We start from the raw sequence: 15,821 nt of genomic DNA, 5'->3' as shown, positions 1-15,821 counted from the left end.
CAACAGGGCTGTGTGACTGCTTTTTTCTTGATGGGGGTGACCTGTAGTTTGTAATGGTATTATTTTGGGGAACAGAAAACGTCAGCTTTTTATAAATTTTTTTTTGGAAATGGAGTAACAAAAAAAAACAAAAAACCCGCAATTCTGCCATTGTGAATTTTTTTCTTCTGAGAGAGTTTATTATGCAGGATTGCTGATGAAAACAAAGGTTTGATACCATGTTAGCCAATAGAGTCAAATGTAATTGTTCCCAGTAAGAGGATTACTAATGTGATATATTAATAAACTAGACTGTTACAGATGTAGCAATTTATTGAGGTAAGAGCCATAGCCAGTCTTATAAAAACAGTGTATGAAGGATTTTTACAGATGTAAATGGTAAATTGGTCAAAAATGATGTTAAGAAGGCTGAACTTTTAAATTCCTATTCTGAATCAGTTTTCTCTCGGAAAGTAGATATAACATCATCTGATCTTCCCGGTGCTATTGGGAGAATAAAGAATCCAGGCTATCTATAAATAGAGAGATGATGAGGGACCACTGAGCTAACTTAAATTCATTCAAATCTGCAGGTCCAGATGAATTACATAGGGTATTGAAGGAAGCAACAGAGGCAATTGCTAAACCACTTGCCGTAATCTTTGAAGATTGGAGAAGGGCAAATATTGTCCCTATCTTCAAAAATGGGAAGATGGTGGACTCTGGAAACTACAGGCCTGTGAGCCTGACTTACATACTGGGAAAGATCTTAGAACAAATTATTAAACAGCATGTATGCAAGTACTTGGATGATAATAGAGTAACTAACCAGAACCAGCATGGGTTTGTAACAAATAAGTTATGCCAGACAAATCTAATTTCCTTTGAAGACAGAATCACTGACGGGGTTGATCAGGGACATGTAGTAGACATAGTGAATCATGACTTCAGCAAAGTATCTCATACAATTCATATTGAAAAAAAATGAAAGGGGTGGTCTCGCGAAACCAAGTGGGGTTATACACTTCCGTATGGCCATATTAATGCACTTTGTAATGTACATTGTGCATTAAATATGAGCCATACAGAAGTTATTCCACTTACCTGCTCCGTTGCTAGCGTCCTCGTCTCCATGGTTCCGTCTAAATTCGCTGGCAGCTTGCTTTTTTAGACGCGCTTGCGCAGTCCGGTCTTCTCCATTCAGCACGAGCCGCTTCAGTGTGCTCCCCGCTACAGCTCTTCTGCGCATGCGCAGACGAGCTGTCACTGCTCGGGAGCGCGCTGGAGCGGCCATTCTGCACCATCCTCCGTTAGAGGAAGGTGCAGAAACTGGAGCTGCCCAGCGGAGAAGCCCAGCCCAGCCCAGCAGCCCCGAGAAGCCTCCCAGGTAAGTGATGGGTCGGGGGGGGGGCTGCCGCTGCGCCGGGCTGCGCTGCCGCTGCGCCGGGGGGGCTGTCGCTAGGCCGGGGGGGGCTGCCGCTGCGCCGGGCTGCGCCAGGGGGGCTGTCGCTAGGCCGGGGGGGGCTGCCGCTGTGATGGGGGGGCTGTCGCTAGGCCGGGGGGGGCTGCCGCTGTGATGGGGGGGCTGTCGCTAGGCCGGGGGGGGCTGCCGCTGCGCCGGGGGGGGCTGCCGCTGTGATGGGGGGGCTGTCGCTAGGCCGGGGGGGGCTGCCGCTGCGCCGGGCTGCGCCGGGGGGGCTGTCGCTAGGCCGGGGGAACTAGCGCTGGGCTCCGGAACCTAGCGCTGGGCTCCGGGGCCTTCACCTGGGCTGAGGGTCTAGCGCTGGGGAGCCGGGGGCTAGCGCCGGTTACCTGCTGTCTGGTCGGCGGCTGCGGGGCGTCTGGTCGGCGGCTGCGATGCGTCCGGTTGCCATGGAGACACAGCTGGCGGCGTCTCGGGAGCGCGCACGTCGGGCTGCAGCGAGCGACGGGGAAAGAGCCGGCGGCCATCTTGAGGAAACTTTTATAAGTTGCTGAAACGCTGGAACGGTAAGTACGAACCAGCTAGAAATGTCATTCACAGGGGGGCTTTGTAATGTATGTTTAATGGGGGGGACTGGGCAAAAAAAAAAATTAACTGCTTCCTCGAGACATCTCCTTGAACAAATATAGGATCAACATCTGTTAGACGGATTCACAACTGGCTGAGTGATCGTACTCAAAGCCTGGTCATAAATGGTTGCACATCCAACTGAAAGAAGTCTCAAGTGGGGTACCACAAGGTTCTATCTTGTGCCCAGTGTTGTTCAACATTTTTATAAGTGATCTAGATGAGGAAATTGAGGCGAAACTGATCAAATTTGCCGATGACACAAAATAATACCTTGATGATGATGCTACAGATTTTCTATTTTGGGACTTAAAAGGGGTTTTCCAATGAGAATACTACTGATGACATATTAGGATAGTAAGGAAAGGAGACAGACCTAGGGCATACCTGGCTAGACAGACAATTACCAAGAAAATTGCCAGAGGCAAGAAAATAGTGTAATTTTTATACCCTCCCAAACACAAAATAATAAATTGTATGCACTCAAAAAGGGACAAAGACAGTTTAAAATAAAGGAGTAGGTGGCTGAACTGGAGCTGGAGTATTTCCATAGAGGAACGAAGTGTATGTTAGCTAGGCAAGCTGAAAGAGTATGATACAGAAGTGTGGGTTAATAGAGGTACTATGCAAGCAGCCTGATTATAAGTTTCCTAGGTAAGCTGAGAGGGCAGTTATTTGTAGCCACTATCACATTCACACAGCATGCTGTCCTTAGGGAAAAGATATAACTGCAAGCAGCTAATACTGGGACGCACAGGGTATTAGTTAATAGAGATGCTATAAGAAGCAGCCTAAATATAAGCCTGCAGTACACTGTTAGTTGATAGAGGTGCTATAAGAAGCAGCCAACATAGAAGATTCAGTACATTACTATGCTAATTAGGTCTTAATTCTTTAGTGACCAGCCCTTAGCATTTTTACGTCCTAGCGAAGCGGGCTTTATACTCTGGGGACGTAAAAACATGCTTTCTGCGAGGATTAACACCCCATGGGCTATGGAAGTGACAGCTTCATGCCTCCAGGACCTGACACCGGCCTTCTGCGCATACACACCATTACGTCAGCCGCATGCGCAGAAGGCTGGAAGCCCCAGCAAATTTGAAGTCTCCTGCCACCTGAAGGTAGCCAGGAGATGTCACCAGGGACAGCGATGAGCAGTCCCCGGACCCGTGATCCCCGTTATCCAATTAGATAACGGTGAACACGGAAAAGTAGAAAAAAAAATTAAAGTTTCATCTCCCCTCATAGATCGGATACATGAGGGGAGGTGAAAATACTCACCCCAGTCCTCTGTGATGTCCCCCGGCGATCTGGACCTGCGCCAGGCTTCTGCAATGTGCCGATGTGGCACGCATGCGCAGAAGGCCGAAGAACCCGTCAAATTTAAAAATCCCCTGCACCTGGTTGTTAAAGATAGCTGAGTGCAAGGAGAGGTCTCCGGGGACTGCTTTATGCAGTTACTGGTCACATTATCACGGTTATCCATCGGAAAGGTAAAGTGTACAAAAAAACCCCTGTTTTTAAAATGACACAATTACCAAAAAAATGAAGATCGGAATTTTTTTCCTTCTGCTTTGCCTAGATCCATTCAAAAACTGTGGGGTCAAGATACGCAGTACACCCCTAGAGGAATTCGTTAAGAGGTCTAGTTTTCAAAATGGGGTCATTTGTGGGGGTTCTATATCTTTTTGGCAGCTCAAGGGCTTTACAAGAGGGCAATGGGGCCTAAATCACCTTCAAGCAAAATTTCTGTTCTGAAAGCCACCGGCTGCTCCTGTCGGTTTGGGCCCCATTTTGCATACAGACATAATATTAGGGCCCCAATGGGTATGTTTCTGGACACAGGACAAACAGGGGGATCCACTTTGGGGTGTAAATTCTCATTTTCATGTGCGTTATAGAAAAGAAATCCTGCCTTAGTGACAAAGCCTGTTTGTGCCTTAGTGACAGAGCCAAATTTTGGAAATCTGACATGCGTTGTTCAACGTAGCATAACTCCGTAAAGGCTTTACATATCCAAGTGATTCTGACATTGTTTTTTCGCCACATGTTGTACTTCATTTTGGTTGTAAAAAGAGACCGATATAATTTGTGTATATTTATTAAAAGTACCAATATTGGAAAAATTTTGAAAAAAATGTCATTTTTTCAAATTTTCAACTGTAATATCTCAAATATGTCCAAACATACTGTACAAATTTTTGATAAGATATATATTTCCATCTGTTTACTTTATTCTGAATGCACACTTGAAAAACTTTTGTGTTTTTTTTAACCATTTATAGGACGTACAAATTTAACATTACTTTTCAGCATTTTGAGGAACACTTTGTTTTCCTGCACCAAGCCAAGTTTGCAAAGGCTCATGAGTGTCAGAATAATAGATACCCCCCAAATGACCCCATTTAAAAAACTACACCCCTTAATGTATTCACTGAGGGGTGTCATGAGTATTTTGACCCTACCAGTTTTTTTCAGGAATTAATTCAATTTAGAGGAGAAAAAATAAAATGTCATAGTTTTGCAAATATGTCATTTTAAAGACATATTTTTTCCTATATTGCCCATGAAAATGAGGATTTACACCCCAAAATGGATACCCCCGTTTCTCCCGTGTTCAGAAACATACCCATTGTGGCTCTAATCTTATGTCTGGATGCACAACGGGACCCAAAATGAAAGGAGTAGTCGGTGTTTTTTAGAACATAAATTTTGCTTGAAGGCGTTTTAGACCCATAGCACTTTTGTAGAGCTCTTGAGCGGCCAAAACCAAAGAGAACCCCCACAAGTGACCCCATTTCGAAAACTAGACCCCTTAACGAATTTATCTAGGGGTGTACTGCATATTTTGACCCCACAGTTTTTGAATGAATTCAAGCAAAGCAAAAGGAAAAAAATGTGATTTTCGTTTTTTTGGCAATACTGTCGTTTTAAAAACTCCTTTTTTGGTACAGCACACATATGAATGAAGACTTGCACCCCAAAATGGATACCCCCGTTTGTCCCGTGTTCAGAGACATACCCATTGTGGTCCTGATCTTTTGTCTGGATGCACAACGGGGCCCAAAATGAAAGAAGTAGTCGTGGCTTTCAGAACAGAAATTTAGCATGAAGGTGATTTAGGCCCTATTGCCCACTTGTAGAGCCCTTGAGCGGCCAAAACGACAGAGAACCCCAACAAATGACCCCATTTTGAAAACTAGACCCCTTAACGAATTTATCTAGGGGTGTACTGTGTATTTTTAACCTACAATTTTTGAATAAATCTAAGCAAAGCAGTAGGAAAAAAATTACAATTTTCATTTTTTTGGCATTTGTATCAATTTAAAAACAGGTTTTTTTGTACAGCACACATAGGAATGAAGACTTTCACCCCAAAATGGATACCCCTGTTTGTCCCGTGTTCAGAACCATACCCCTTGTGGCCCTAAACTACTTAAAGGACACATGGCTAGGCCTATAATGGAAGGAGCACCCGTTGGATTTCAGGGTACAACGGAATAAATTCCAAGCCCCATTGCCCACTTATAGAGCCATTGAGCATCTAAAACGATAAAGAACCCCCTCAAATGACCCCATTTTAAAAACTAGACCCCTTAATTAATTCATCTAGGGGTGTACTGCGTATTTTGACCCCACAGTTTTTGAATAAATCTAAGCAAAGCAGAAGGAAAAAATTACGTTTTTCATTTTTTTGGCAATTTTGTCAATTTAAAAACAGTTTTTTTTGTACAGTTTACATAGGAATGAAGACCTGCACTCCAAAATGGTTACCCCCATTTGTCCTGTGTTTAAAAACATACCCATTGTGGCCCTAATCTACTTATGGGACACATGGTTAGGCCTGTATGCAGGGAACCCCCGTTGGATTTCAGGGGAGAACTGAATAAATTCAAGGCCCCATTGTTCATTTGTACGGACAGGGGTAATTACGGAGGCTGGTTGGGATGGGTACATGGGGCAATAAAACCGTGTATCCCCCCCTCCTCTCATGCTTTTTGGGGGTCATTTCTTGACCTCAGTGGTGGGTATGGGGTGTAAAAAGTGGCGCTCTGTGAGTCTCCGTAAGCTTGATGAGGTGCGGCGGTCTCGCACAGAAGACGCTCAACAAGCTGCTCCTGGAGCTGCAGGAAGGCGAGCGTTCCCGGGGCTTCTTGTAAATTGCGTATTACAGGTAGCGGTCTGAATAACGCCGGGCTCACACGGCCGTAGGTAGAATCCGCTTGCGGAGGCCCGCAGCGGATCCCAGCTGTGAGCCCGGCTGTGTCCCTGTGTACGGCCGCCTATTGTACTGCGCATAACTGCCTACTCACACGGGCGGTCATTCACAGTACTTTTTTAAAATTTGTATTTCCCGCACCGTCACTTAGCGATGACATGGGTACCCGCAGCCCGTATACAATGTAGTTGCGTATGGGCAGCGGGTATATCCGCTGTCATAGAGCACAATGGGCTCTATGTTGCGGATATCCGCGGTAAAATAGAACCTGCTGCGTTCTCTTTTCTGCGAGTGGATTACGCAATTCCGACCTGCTAATGTGAGCAGAATTGTGTAATCCAATGCGATTTATCTGCGTACTACCGCGGATCAGACGCATGCGGAATCCGTAATTCCTATTCGGTCATGTGAGACCGGCCTAAAGTAGATTGCTACCTTTTTATCACGTGACCGGGGACCGCTCAACGAGGCCACCCGTCACTGCTCCAGGCTCTCGGCGACCGTTGGTCGCTGGGAGCAAGGAGATTTTAAATTTCCTGTGCTCCCCGACTCCTGTGCATGTGTTCGCTGTTTTGCCGTCGGTCGCATGTGCAGAATCCGGGTAAGTTCACGGAGGAGGATCGCATCGGGGTGCAAATACGGAGGCCTCCGGTAAAAAGTTTCATCTCCTCTCACCGATCGCATCGGTGAGGGGAGATGAAGCTTCACCTTTTTTCTACTTTTACGTGATCGCCATTATCCATTGGATAACGGCGAACACGTGACGAGGAACCGCTCACCGTGGCCCCGTGAAATCTCCAGGCTCTCGGCTAAGTTTTGTAGCCAGGAGCAGGGAGATTTTAAATTATCCTGGCAATCCACGGCTTTTGCGCATGCGTCTGCCATTTTGGCGACGGGTGCGTGCGCAGAAGCTGGGGTAAGGTCCGCGGATAAATCCGCGGGCCTTAGGTACATCATTTCATCCTCCCTCACGGATATGATCCATGGGGGGAGATGAAACGCAAGCTTTTTTAACTTTTTAAAAACTTTTTTTTTTACTTTTACACTTTTTTTTCTTCACTTTTTACACTTTTTTTTTTTACTTTACATGATCACTGTCATCCATTGGATAACAGTGATCATGTCCCCGGTATAATCTCTCTGTTCCTGGCTACACATGGCAGCCAAGAGCAGAGGGATTTTAAATTTCCTGGGGCTCGAGCCCGTCTGTGCACGCGCCCGATGTCAATCATCGGGTGCGCATGCGCAGACGGGGATCCGGGTCCCGGGACATCGGGGAGGACTTAGGTGAGTATTTTCACCTCCCCTCATGGATCCGATCCATGAGGGGAGGTGAAACTGACTTTTTTTTTACTTTTTCGCGATCGCCGCTATCCGATGGTTAGCGGCGATCGCATGCCCGGGGACCGCTCACCGCGGTCCCCGGTAACACCTCCTGGTTCCCGGTTACCTTCAGGAGCCGGGAGCCAGGAGATTTCAAATTTGCCGGGGGCTCCCGGGCTTCTGCGCATGCGCCTGACGTCATCGTCTGGCTCGCATGCGCAGAAGACCGCCGGCGGGTCCGGGAGGACCCGAACTCTGGGGGACACCGCCGACAAGCCAGGTAAGAATTTTCAGCTGCTCTGATGGATCCGATCCATCAGGGCAGCTGAATATCTAACTTTTTAGGCACTTTTCTTTACTTTTTTGCGATCGGCGCTATCCATTGGATACCGCCGATCGCAATACCGGGGGGGACTGCCCGCATCCTGGGATGACAGCTCCATGCTGTCGGCTACCTGCGGGCACTGACAGCATGGAGCTGTCACGTCCTCAGGCCAGTGGGCATTAATCCAAAGATGCATAAAACTACGTCCTCTAGGATTAAAGCCCACTTACTGAGGACGTAGTTTCCCGATGGGGCAGTCGTTAAGGGGTTAAAATGACATATTTGCAAAAATATAAAATTTTATTTTTTCTCCTCTACATTGCATTAACTCCCGAAAAAAAAACCTGTGGGGCTACAATACTCATTACACCCCTCAACAAATACATTAAGGGGTGTAGTTTTTAAAATAGGGTCATTTCTGTGGTGGTTATCTATCATTCTGACACCTATGAGCCTTTGCAATCTTGGCTTGGTGCAGGAAAATAAAGTATTCCTCAAAATGTTGATCAATGTGGAATTTGTATGTCTACTAAATGGTAAAAAAAAAAACCAAAAGTTTTTCAAATGTGCATCCAAAATAAAGTAAACAGATGGAAATATGTATCTTATCAAAAATGTGTTCAGTAGGTTTGCACATATTTGAAATATTGCAATTGAAAATATGAAAAAAAATGACCATTTTTTTTTCAAAATTTCCCCAATTTTGGCGCTTTTAATAAATACACACAAGTTCTATCAGACTATTTTTACCACCTAAATGAAGTACAACATGTGGCGAAAAAACAGTGTCAGAATCACTTGGATATGCAAAACCTTTACAGAGTTATTGCATGGTAAATAGAGATGAGCGAGTATACTCGGTAAAGGCAATTGCTCGAGCGAGCATTGCCTTTATCGAGTACCTGCCTGCTCGAGATGAAAGGTTCGGGTGCCGGCGCGGGGAAGCGGTGAGTAGCGGCTGTCAGCAGGAGGGAGCGGGGGGAGAGAGGGATAGAGAGATCTCCCCTCCGTTCCGCTCCACTCTCCCCCACAGCTCCCTGCCCGCCGCCGGCACCCGAGCTTTTCATCTCGAGCGGGCAGGTACTCGCTAAAGGCAATGCTCGCTCGAGCAATTGCCTTTAGCGAGTATACTCGCTCATCTCTAATGTTAAAGTGACACATATCTCCAGATTTCCAAAATTGGCTTGGTCATTAAGGCGCAAACAAGCTTGATCGCTAAGGGGTTAATCACAGTTGTGAGATAGGCTTGAAACATCAGACATATTTATATTCTAATAGCATATGAGCTGCTGCACTAGTATGCTGTGCTGCTGTGTTATCCAGTATTGCTGGTTGTGCATTGAATGCAGTTGTGATAGAGATTAACAACTTCAAAGTGGTCTCTAGTATACACACACAGCATGCAGTCTTTTGGGAAATGGTGTGAGTCAGAGAATTCTCTATTAACCCCTTAAGGACACAGACCTTTTTTTTCCATTTCCTCACCCTTTTTAAAAAATCGTAACTCCTTTATTTATCCATCGATGTAGCTGTAGGAGGGCTTGTTTTTGCGGGGCGAGATGTATTTTTCAATGGTGCTATTTAATGTACAATATGTACTGAAAACTTTAAAAAATTCAAAGTGGAGTAAAATTAAAAAAAAATGAAATTCCGCCATCTTTCGGTGCGTCTTGTTTCTATGGTGCAACCAACTGCAACAAAAATGACATGCTAACTTTACTCTAGGGTCAGTACGATTACTATGATACCAAACATATAGGTTTTTTTTTTGTACTAATTTTATCCTTTTTCAAAGACATTTAATTTTTTGAAATTATTTTGTGCCGCCATATTCTGCGCACAATAACGTTTTTATTTTTCAATCGACAGTTTTGTGACGGCTCATTTTTTGCAGGGCGGCCTGTAGTCTGCATTGGTGCCATTTTGGAATACATACAACTTTTTGATCACTTTAAATTGCATTTTTTCATGGAGGCAGGGTGACCAAAAAAGCGCATTTCTGGCGTTCTTTATTTTATGGACAACGTTCACTGTGAGGGGCAGTAATGCATTACTTTGATAAATCACACTTTTACATATGCAGCGATACCAAATATGTATTTTTTTATTATTTCGATTATTTTTTTGTAAATATGGCAAAAGTTTTTTTTTTTCTTTTATCACTTTTTTAATAATAATTAGTAAAACGTTATTGTTCTTATTTTCACCTTTTTTATTTTTAGTCCCCATAGGGAACAACAACTTCTGATGCTTTGATCGCTCATGCAGTATGATGTAATGCCTTAGCATTACATCATACTGCTATCGGGCAGGCAATCTATCAAGCCACCCCAGTGGAATGGCTCGATAGGCATACTGCCAAGACAGCCCTGGGGTCTTTCAGAAGGCCCCCGGCTGCCATAATACCCGCACAGCTCCCTGCGATCTGTGCGTTGACATCGGCATTTAAAATCAGCTGATTGGTTGGGGTCCTGAGCAATGGACCCCTGCAGATCGACTATTGGTGACCTATCTTGAGGATAGGTCATCAATAGTATTCTCACTGGAAACCCACTTTTAGGCTGCATTCACATGAACGTATATCGGCTCGGTTTTCACGCCGAGCCGATGTACGTCGTCCTCATCTGCAGGGGGGGAGGATGGAAGAGCCAGGATCAGGAACTGAGCTCCCGCCCCTCTCTACCTCCTTTCCACCCCTCTGCACTATTTGCAATGAAAGGAGGCGGGATGGGGCGGGGCTAAGTTCGGAGAATTAGCCCCACCCCATCCCGCCTCTCCCCATTGCAAATAGTGCAGAGGGGCGAAGAGGAGGCAGAGAGGGGGCGGGAGCTCAGTTCCTGCTCCTGGCTCTTCCATCCTCTCCCCCCTGCAGATGAGGACGACGTATATCGGCTCGGCATGAAAACCGAGCCGATATACGTTTGTGTGAATCCAGCCTAAGATTCATAGAATTTCTCCAATAAAGAATTACACATATGGAGATTGTGAAGATAAGGTGGAGGATCAGATTCCAGCTCTCACAAGAATTCATCAATTATCTGTAATTGGTTGCTGCAAGCAAAACTCACTCCTTTCCCTTTGAGCTGGTTTTAATAAATCCTCAAGTTTGGGGATTTTGATTCATGAATATGTTGAGGTATACAGAAATTAAACTTTATTAGGTATAATGAAACTTTACTATACATATTTAGTACTGTATGTGGTAATAGGATGATTACCTTTCGTATAGCCCTAATTCCATGGCAGTTTAAATAGTGATCCATGTGTGATAATGGTTTTCATTCGACCAGCATATTCGACATCTATCCATTTGAATCCAGTTTTGCTGTGTGTTGTCATTAATTAAATGCCTTTTTTCATTTTTTGCAGTGAACCATTTTTTGGATGTGGGTCAAGTGTAAGCGCAGATCCCGACAGCAAGCAAGAGATAATTAGCCAATCTTTTCAATGTCCACAAAAGATTATTATAGGTTGTCATATAATTTTTATATTTGGTATAAAAAAATACACCATAGTGGCTTCTGTTTTTGAATCTCTACTTCATCCACTGAAAAGATACTGAGCTTATTAAAGATGTCTGCCATTTTTGGGTATATTTGTCAGTTATAATTTGTCATAAGCAATAAAAATATACTTAGCGAATTCCACCAAGTATTTATACCATATATCATATTTTTAGATATAGAGCTCCAGCTCCCTTGCATCAATTTAAAAGATAATATGATGGTTGCCTGTATCCAGCACAACTTTAGAGGCTTGCTGCATAATGGGGAAGATTTTCTAATCCTGTTGAATTTAGATAGTGCGACCCTGATGTATCAAGAGACTTTCGACACTTTTCTGCCATTAAAAAGTTGCAAATTTTGGTGTATGTTATGTTTTTTTTCACACAAACATTTGTTAGTTTTTAGGGTATATTTTCAAATCACGCATGCCACTTTTTCAAAAAGTAGACATGGCTTAGTGGGAGGCATCTGACATTTCATGGCTGGCGAAAATTTAGTTTCTGTCTCTCTGACTGCCATAAGATGCCAACATTTATTAATTGGTGTGCTCCTCTTAAAAAAATGACACATCCTACTCCAGTGCAGTTTATGTCAAGCGTAGGAAATACCTCTCACAATAAATCAAGGACTGTGAATTCAGACAAGGCAGTCTAAAGATGCGCCAAAATGAACAGAGACTGTATAATCAATTTGTTGCCCCTTTAGGGTAGGGTCACACGTGGCAAATGTTGGTGTGGATCTGCACCAAAATGTACACTATATTTTGTGCTGTAGGTTTTGAAGTGGATTTTGACACAGATCTGCAGCAGATTTTGACTATTCTGCAACAAATCCGCTACTTGCGAACATACCCTGAAGGTTCACATGTAGCAGAAATGCAGCATTTCCACAAAAGAAACTGAGCTAAAATCTGCACCATCGGTGCGGATTTTGACTCGAAGTCAGCTGCTAAGCTGCACATCCGCCATGTATTTCTTTTGTCGAATTTCTGCAGTTTTGCCATGGAATTTTTGGCTGTGGATAATCTGTCGCACTTCCACTCTGTGTGAACATACTCTTAGACACATTTATCTAACTTTACATCACCTGTTGGTGGGCTTACTTCTGTACATCAGTGGTTTCCATTAAACGTTTTGGTGCGATTTTAGCACATTGTCACATCTGAAGCCACAAAAATGTTCCTACAAACTCACACCCTTTCTTGCTTAGCCCTAACGATTTGTCCAAAGTGGCAGAAAAATGGTCTAAAACACATAACTGATGTGGTGCAACACATATATGCCAGGTTTTTGCCACATTTTGAGCCAGAATTCTGTTGCAAGATGAAATACTATGCAATGGACCCCATTACAGTCAATATGGTCTGTCAGACATCTATGTTAGTGAAGTACCTATACGGCGCATGACTCTTTATGTAGTACAGACATCTTGGCCCCTATACAAAAAGCTATGCCAGTTTGGGGCGTAAACTATACATAAAGCTGTCCGCCTGGAGTGGCCAAACCCCCTCCGGAAAGCCCCACCCGCTTTAACAAAAGTGGCAAGGGCAGCGCAAATTCCCAGTTGCACAAAAGTTCGAGACTTTTTCTGCTAAAAACTGGCGTAAACGGCTTTATGAATGCCCATCGTAGTTTCTATATTTCAGTATTAAGGTGTACGCTGCCTCAATGAACAATGCTTCAGGTGGAAAAAAATTCCTTAGGTCGAATTTCCATATATCAGTTACATCCGGCGAGTGGTTTTATGTCAGAGCTGGACACAACTGATGAGGTTTAGGGGCACTTTGTGCACTTTCTGGTGTCCGTATCTAGACAGAAAAAAGCTACATAACAGTATTTTTCTCTCCAGTGCGGGGAGGCTTCTGGCATCAAAACTGATCTTTCAGATGCCATAAACCATAGAGAGCTCTGGAATCGGTTCGGCATCGGTTTTCCTCCAGCGTTGCAGTGAAACGTAAGAGGGGAAAAAAGGTCGGAGGACATATGTTGCGTTAACGACCTGTACAAAATGGATCTGTAATATGGCCATTTACATGAGCTTTAATGCTGAAACAATTGCAATGAAAGGTGGAAGAGTCTAAGACTGAAACAATTAACAAGGTTTATAATGAAAAAGTTACGCAAATACCACATTCTGTGCATGTTTTCGGGTATGCTACATTGTGAATGTGTAAATGTTGGACTCCTGTTTAGCTTTCTCAAAGCACCAGGCAGATTTATTCCTTGAATATTGAAAATGAAACTTGTTCAGCATACGGCAACATTCAATCTTTAATGGCACCACTGGGATAAAGGGCTCCTGATTATATACTGGAAATGAGACAAACAACTGAATGAGATTTTTACTTGAATTGGAAAAAACACACCTATTGCATAATAGGAATAATTGGCATATCGTAAACTCATCTAGAAATGTTGTATTGTGGAAACACAAAACTTTCCAACTTTACGGGATTAATAAAAACAACTCGTGCAAAAAACTTTTCTTTCTTCTGTATTTTATTACAGAAGTATGTCATGTAATTTAAGGTTTGATGAGGTTTTGCAAGTAAAATTCTGTTTCCTCTGCACTCGCTAATAGTCATGAGAATCTGTAGTTTGCACCTTCACATTAAAAATGCATTTCATTTTTTTTCTAAATTATTCACCCCGCCTTTTATCCAGATCATGTCTTTGAAAGGAGGATGAGGATAATAAATGGAATAATTCATGATTTCCCATTAAATATGAAAGTTTCTTTTACAGAGTTTAGAAAGTGAAGTTGTACATAATGTGCAGGACTTCATTAGAACTTTTTTAACCTTTTTATGAAGAATTATTAAATCTCTATGGCTGCAGTAAGTATATGATGAAATGCAGAACCCAATGTCTTGCACAACGGGTGCATGGTGTATGGTTAATAGCAACAAAAACTGTATGAACATGGCAAAAAAAAAAAACTTGAACTGAAAGAAGCCCGGAATATAACAAAACACAGCGGCTGACAGGGGTAGAAGAAAAACAAGTGGTATTAATAATAAAAAAAAGTTAGTCTATGCAAAAATAGGATTTATGTCCTAGGCTTTACAGTAAACGAGGGGAAAAGTCCTCTATACATACCATTCCAGATAATCGTAAGTAATAATCATAATATAGGAAAACATAAAAAGACTTTAATAACTTAGTAACATTACATTAATACCACCTGTGCAGATTCCTTACACTTCCTCCATTTACAGGGTTAACAGACAGAACTCACGGCGCATTCTATTTTCCACCAGGTTCTTACAATGCTGAATGTCTTTATGTGTTTAGGCATAAATAAAGTAAGGGTTAACTAAAGAATTATAATGATGGTGACTGTGAAATATAAATCAGCTACAAATAAAATAATGTGCACAAACATTAATATCTACGAGGATATAGAAATGGGTTTTAATTTCACATTTGCCAATTTGCTGGAGCTGCGAGTTACCGGCTCAGTAGAACAATGCTACAGTAAACAGCGAGCAGACTGAGGGATATCTGATATGTCTCCATCTCCTTCAGTAAGCTTGGCAAAAATACACATCAAATTTAAAGCAAACTTACGTAGCGGTTTCCTCTTTCGACAGCTCTTTGATATTCTTCTGCTGATGATGATCTTTGACATCTTTGTCCCTGATCAAGTGAATCCTGAATTAAAATAAAGACAGAGAAAAGCCTTATGGAAAATTCATAATGTTCTGCAATGAAATCTTCCTGCATATTCCGTAAATATAAGGTACAGCAATTGTTTTGTCTTCATTAAACCTTGCTATTTAAAATGTATCCACTTGCTTCAATACAAAGTTTATAGACATTGCGGAGCGTATCTGTTTTCTCGGTATGTGTTTCTATGCTGCTTTTATTATAGGTTATGTGAGAAATAACGCTGAGAAGATTCAGTATCCTCAAATGAAGAAGATGATATTTCCAAACCACTTTTTAAATAGTTTAAAAATTAATCTTCATTTAATTTCATTTGGTTAAGAGGTTTTACTGCATGCCGCACGCGTATGAAGCACTGATGCAAGTTTAGGATTAACCCTCACCCTTACCGATCCATATTAGACATCGTTGAAGAACGGCTTTCAATATAGTATTACTTAACTAGATTTAGATGAAGTGAATGTCCTCTCGTAGTAACACCGATAAAACAATCAGATTTTATCTTCTGGGGATCATATTTGGGAAAACAGCCAGAAAAAGTTCTAGTTTGAGTTTGTAGATTTCATTTCATAAAGTTAGAGCAATGCTATAGATTAACTACGAAAATTGTAAAGGAATACTGCACCAAAACATACTAAACAAATGTTGACAATTTTGAAAAATCCGTAAATCCCTATGAAAACATGATAAGGTTATAAAATTATAGATATTTATCTTATTGGAGATCTCAACAAAAAGATTTTATTTGAGT

General features: G+C 42.6%; 1 protein-coding gene across 1 annotated transcript in view; it reads right to left on the bottom strand.

Moving 5' to 3' along the window:
- Positions 1 to 15,821, bottom strand: part of TTC29 (tetratricopeptide repeat domain 29) — a 241,312-nt gene that overhangs the window by 207,025 nt on the left and 18,466 nt on the right. The window contains exon 3 of the mRNA XM_066573669.1: positions 14,972 to 15,055. Within this exon, the coding sequence (XP_066429766.1) occupies positions 14,972 to 15,055 (84 nt within the window). The remainder of the gene's footprint in view (positions 1 to 14,971; positions 15,056 to 15,821) is intronic.

The sequence above is a fragment of the Eleutherodactylus coqui genome, chromosome 7 (assembly GCF_035609145.1).
Source record: "Eleutherodactylus coqui strain aEleCoq1 chromosome 7, aEleCoq1.hap1, whole genome shotgun sequence".
In the NCBI taxonomy this organism is placed as follows: Eukaryota; Metazoa; Chordata; class Amphibia; order Anura; family Eleutherodactylidae; genus Eleutherodactylus; species Eleutherodactylus coqui.
Note: the sequence above shows the minus strand (reverse complement) of the source record. Positions and strands in the feature narration are given on the sequence as shown.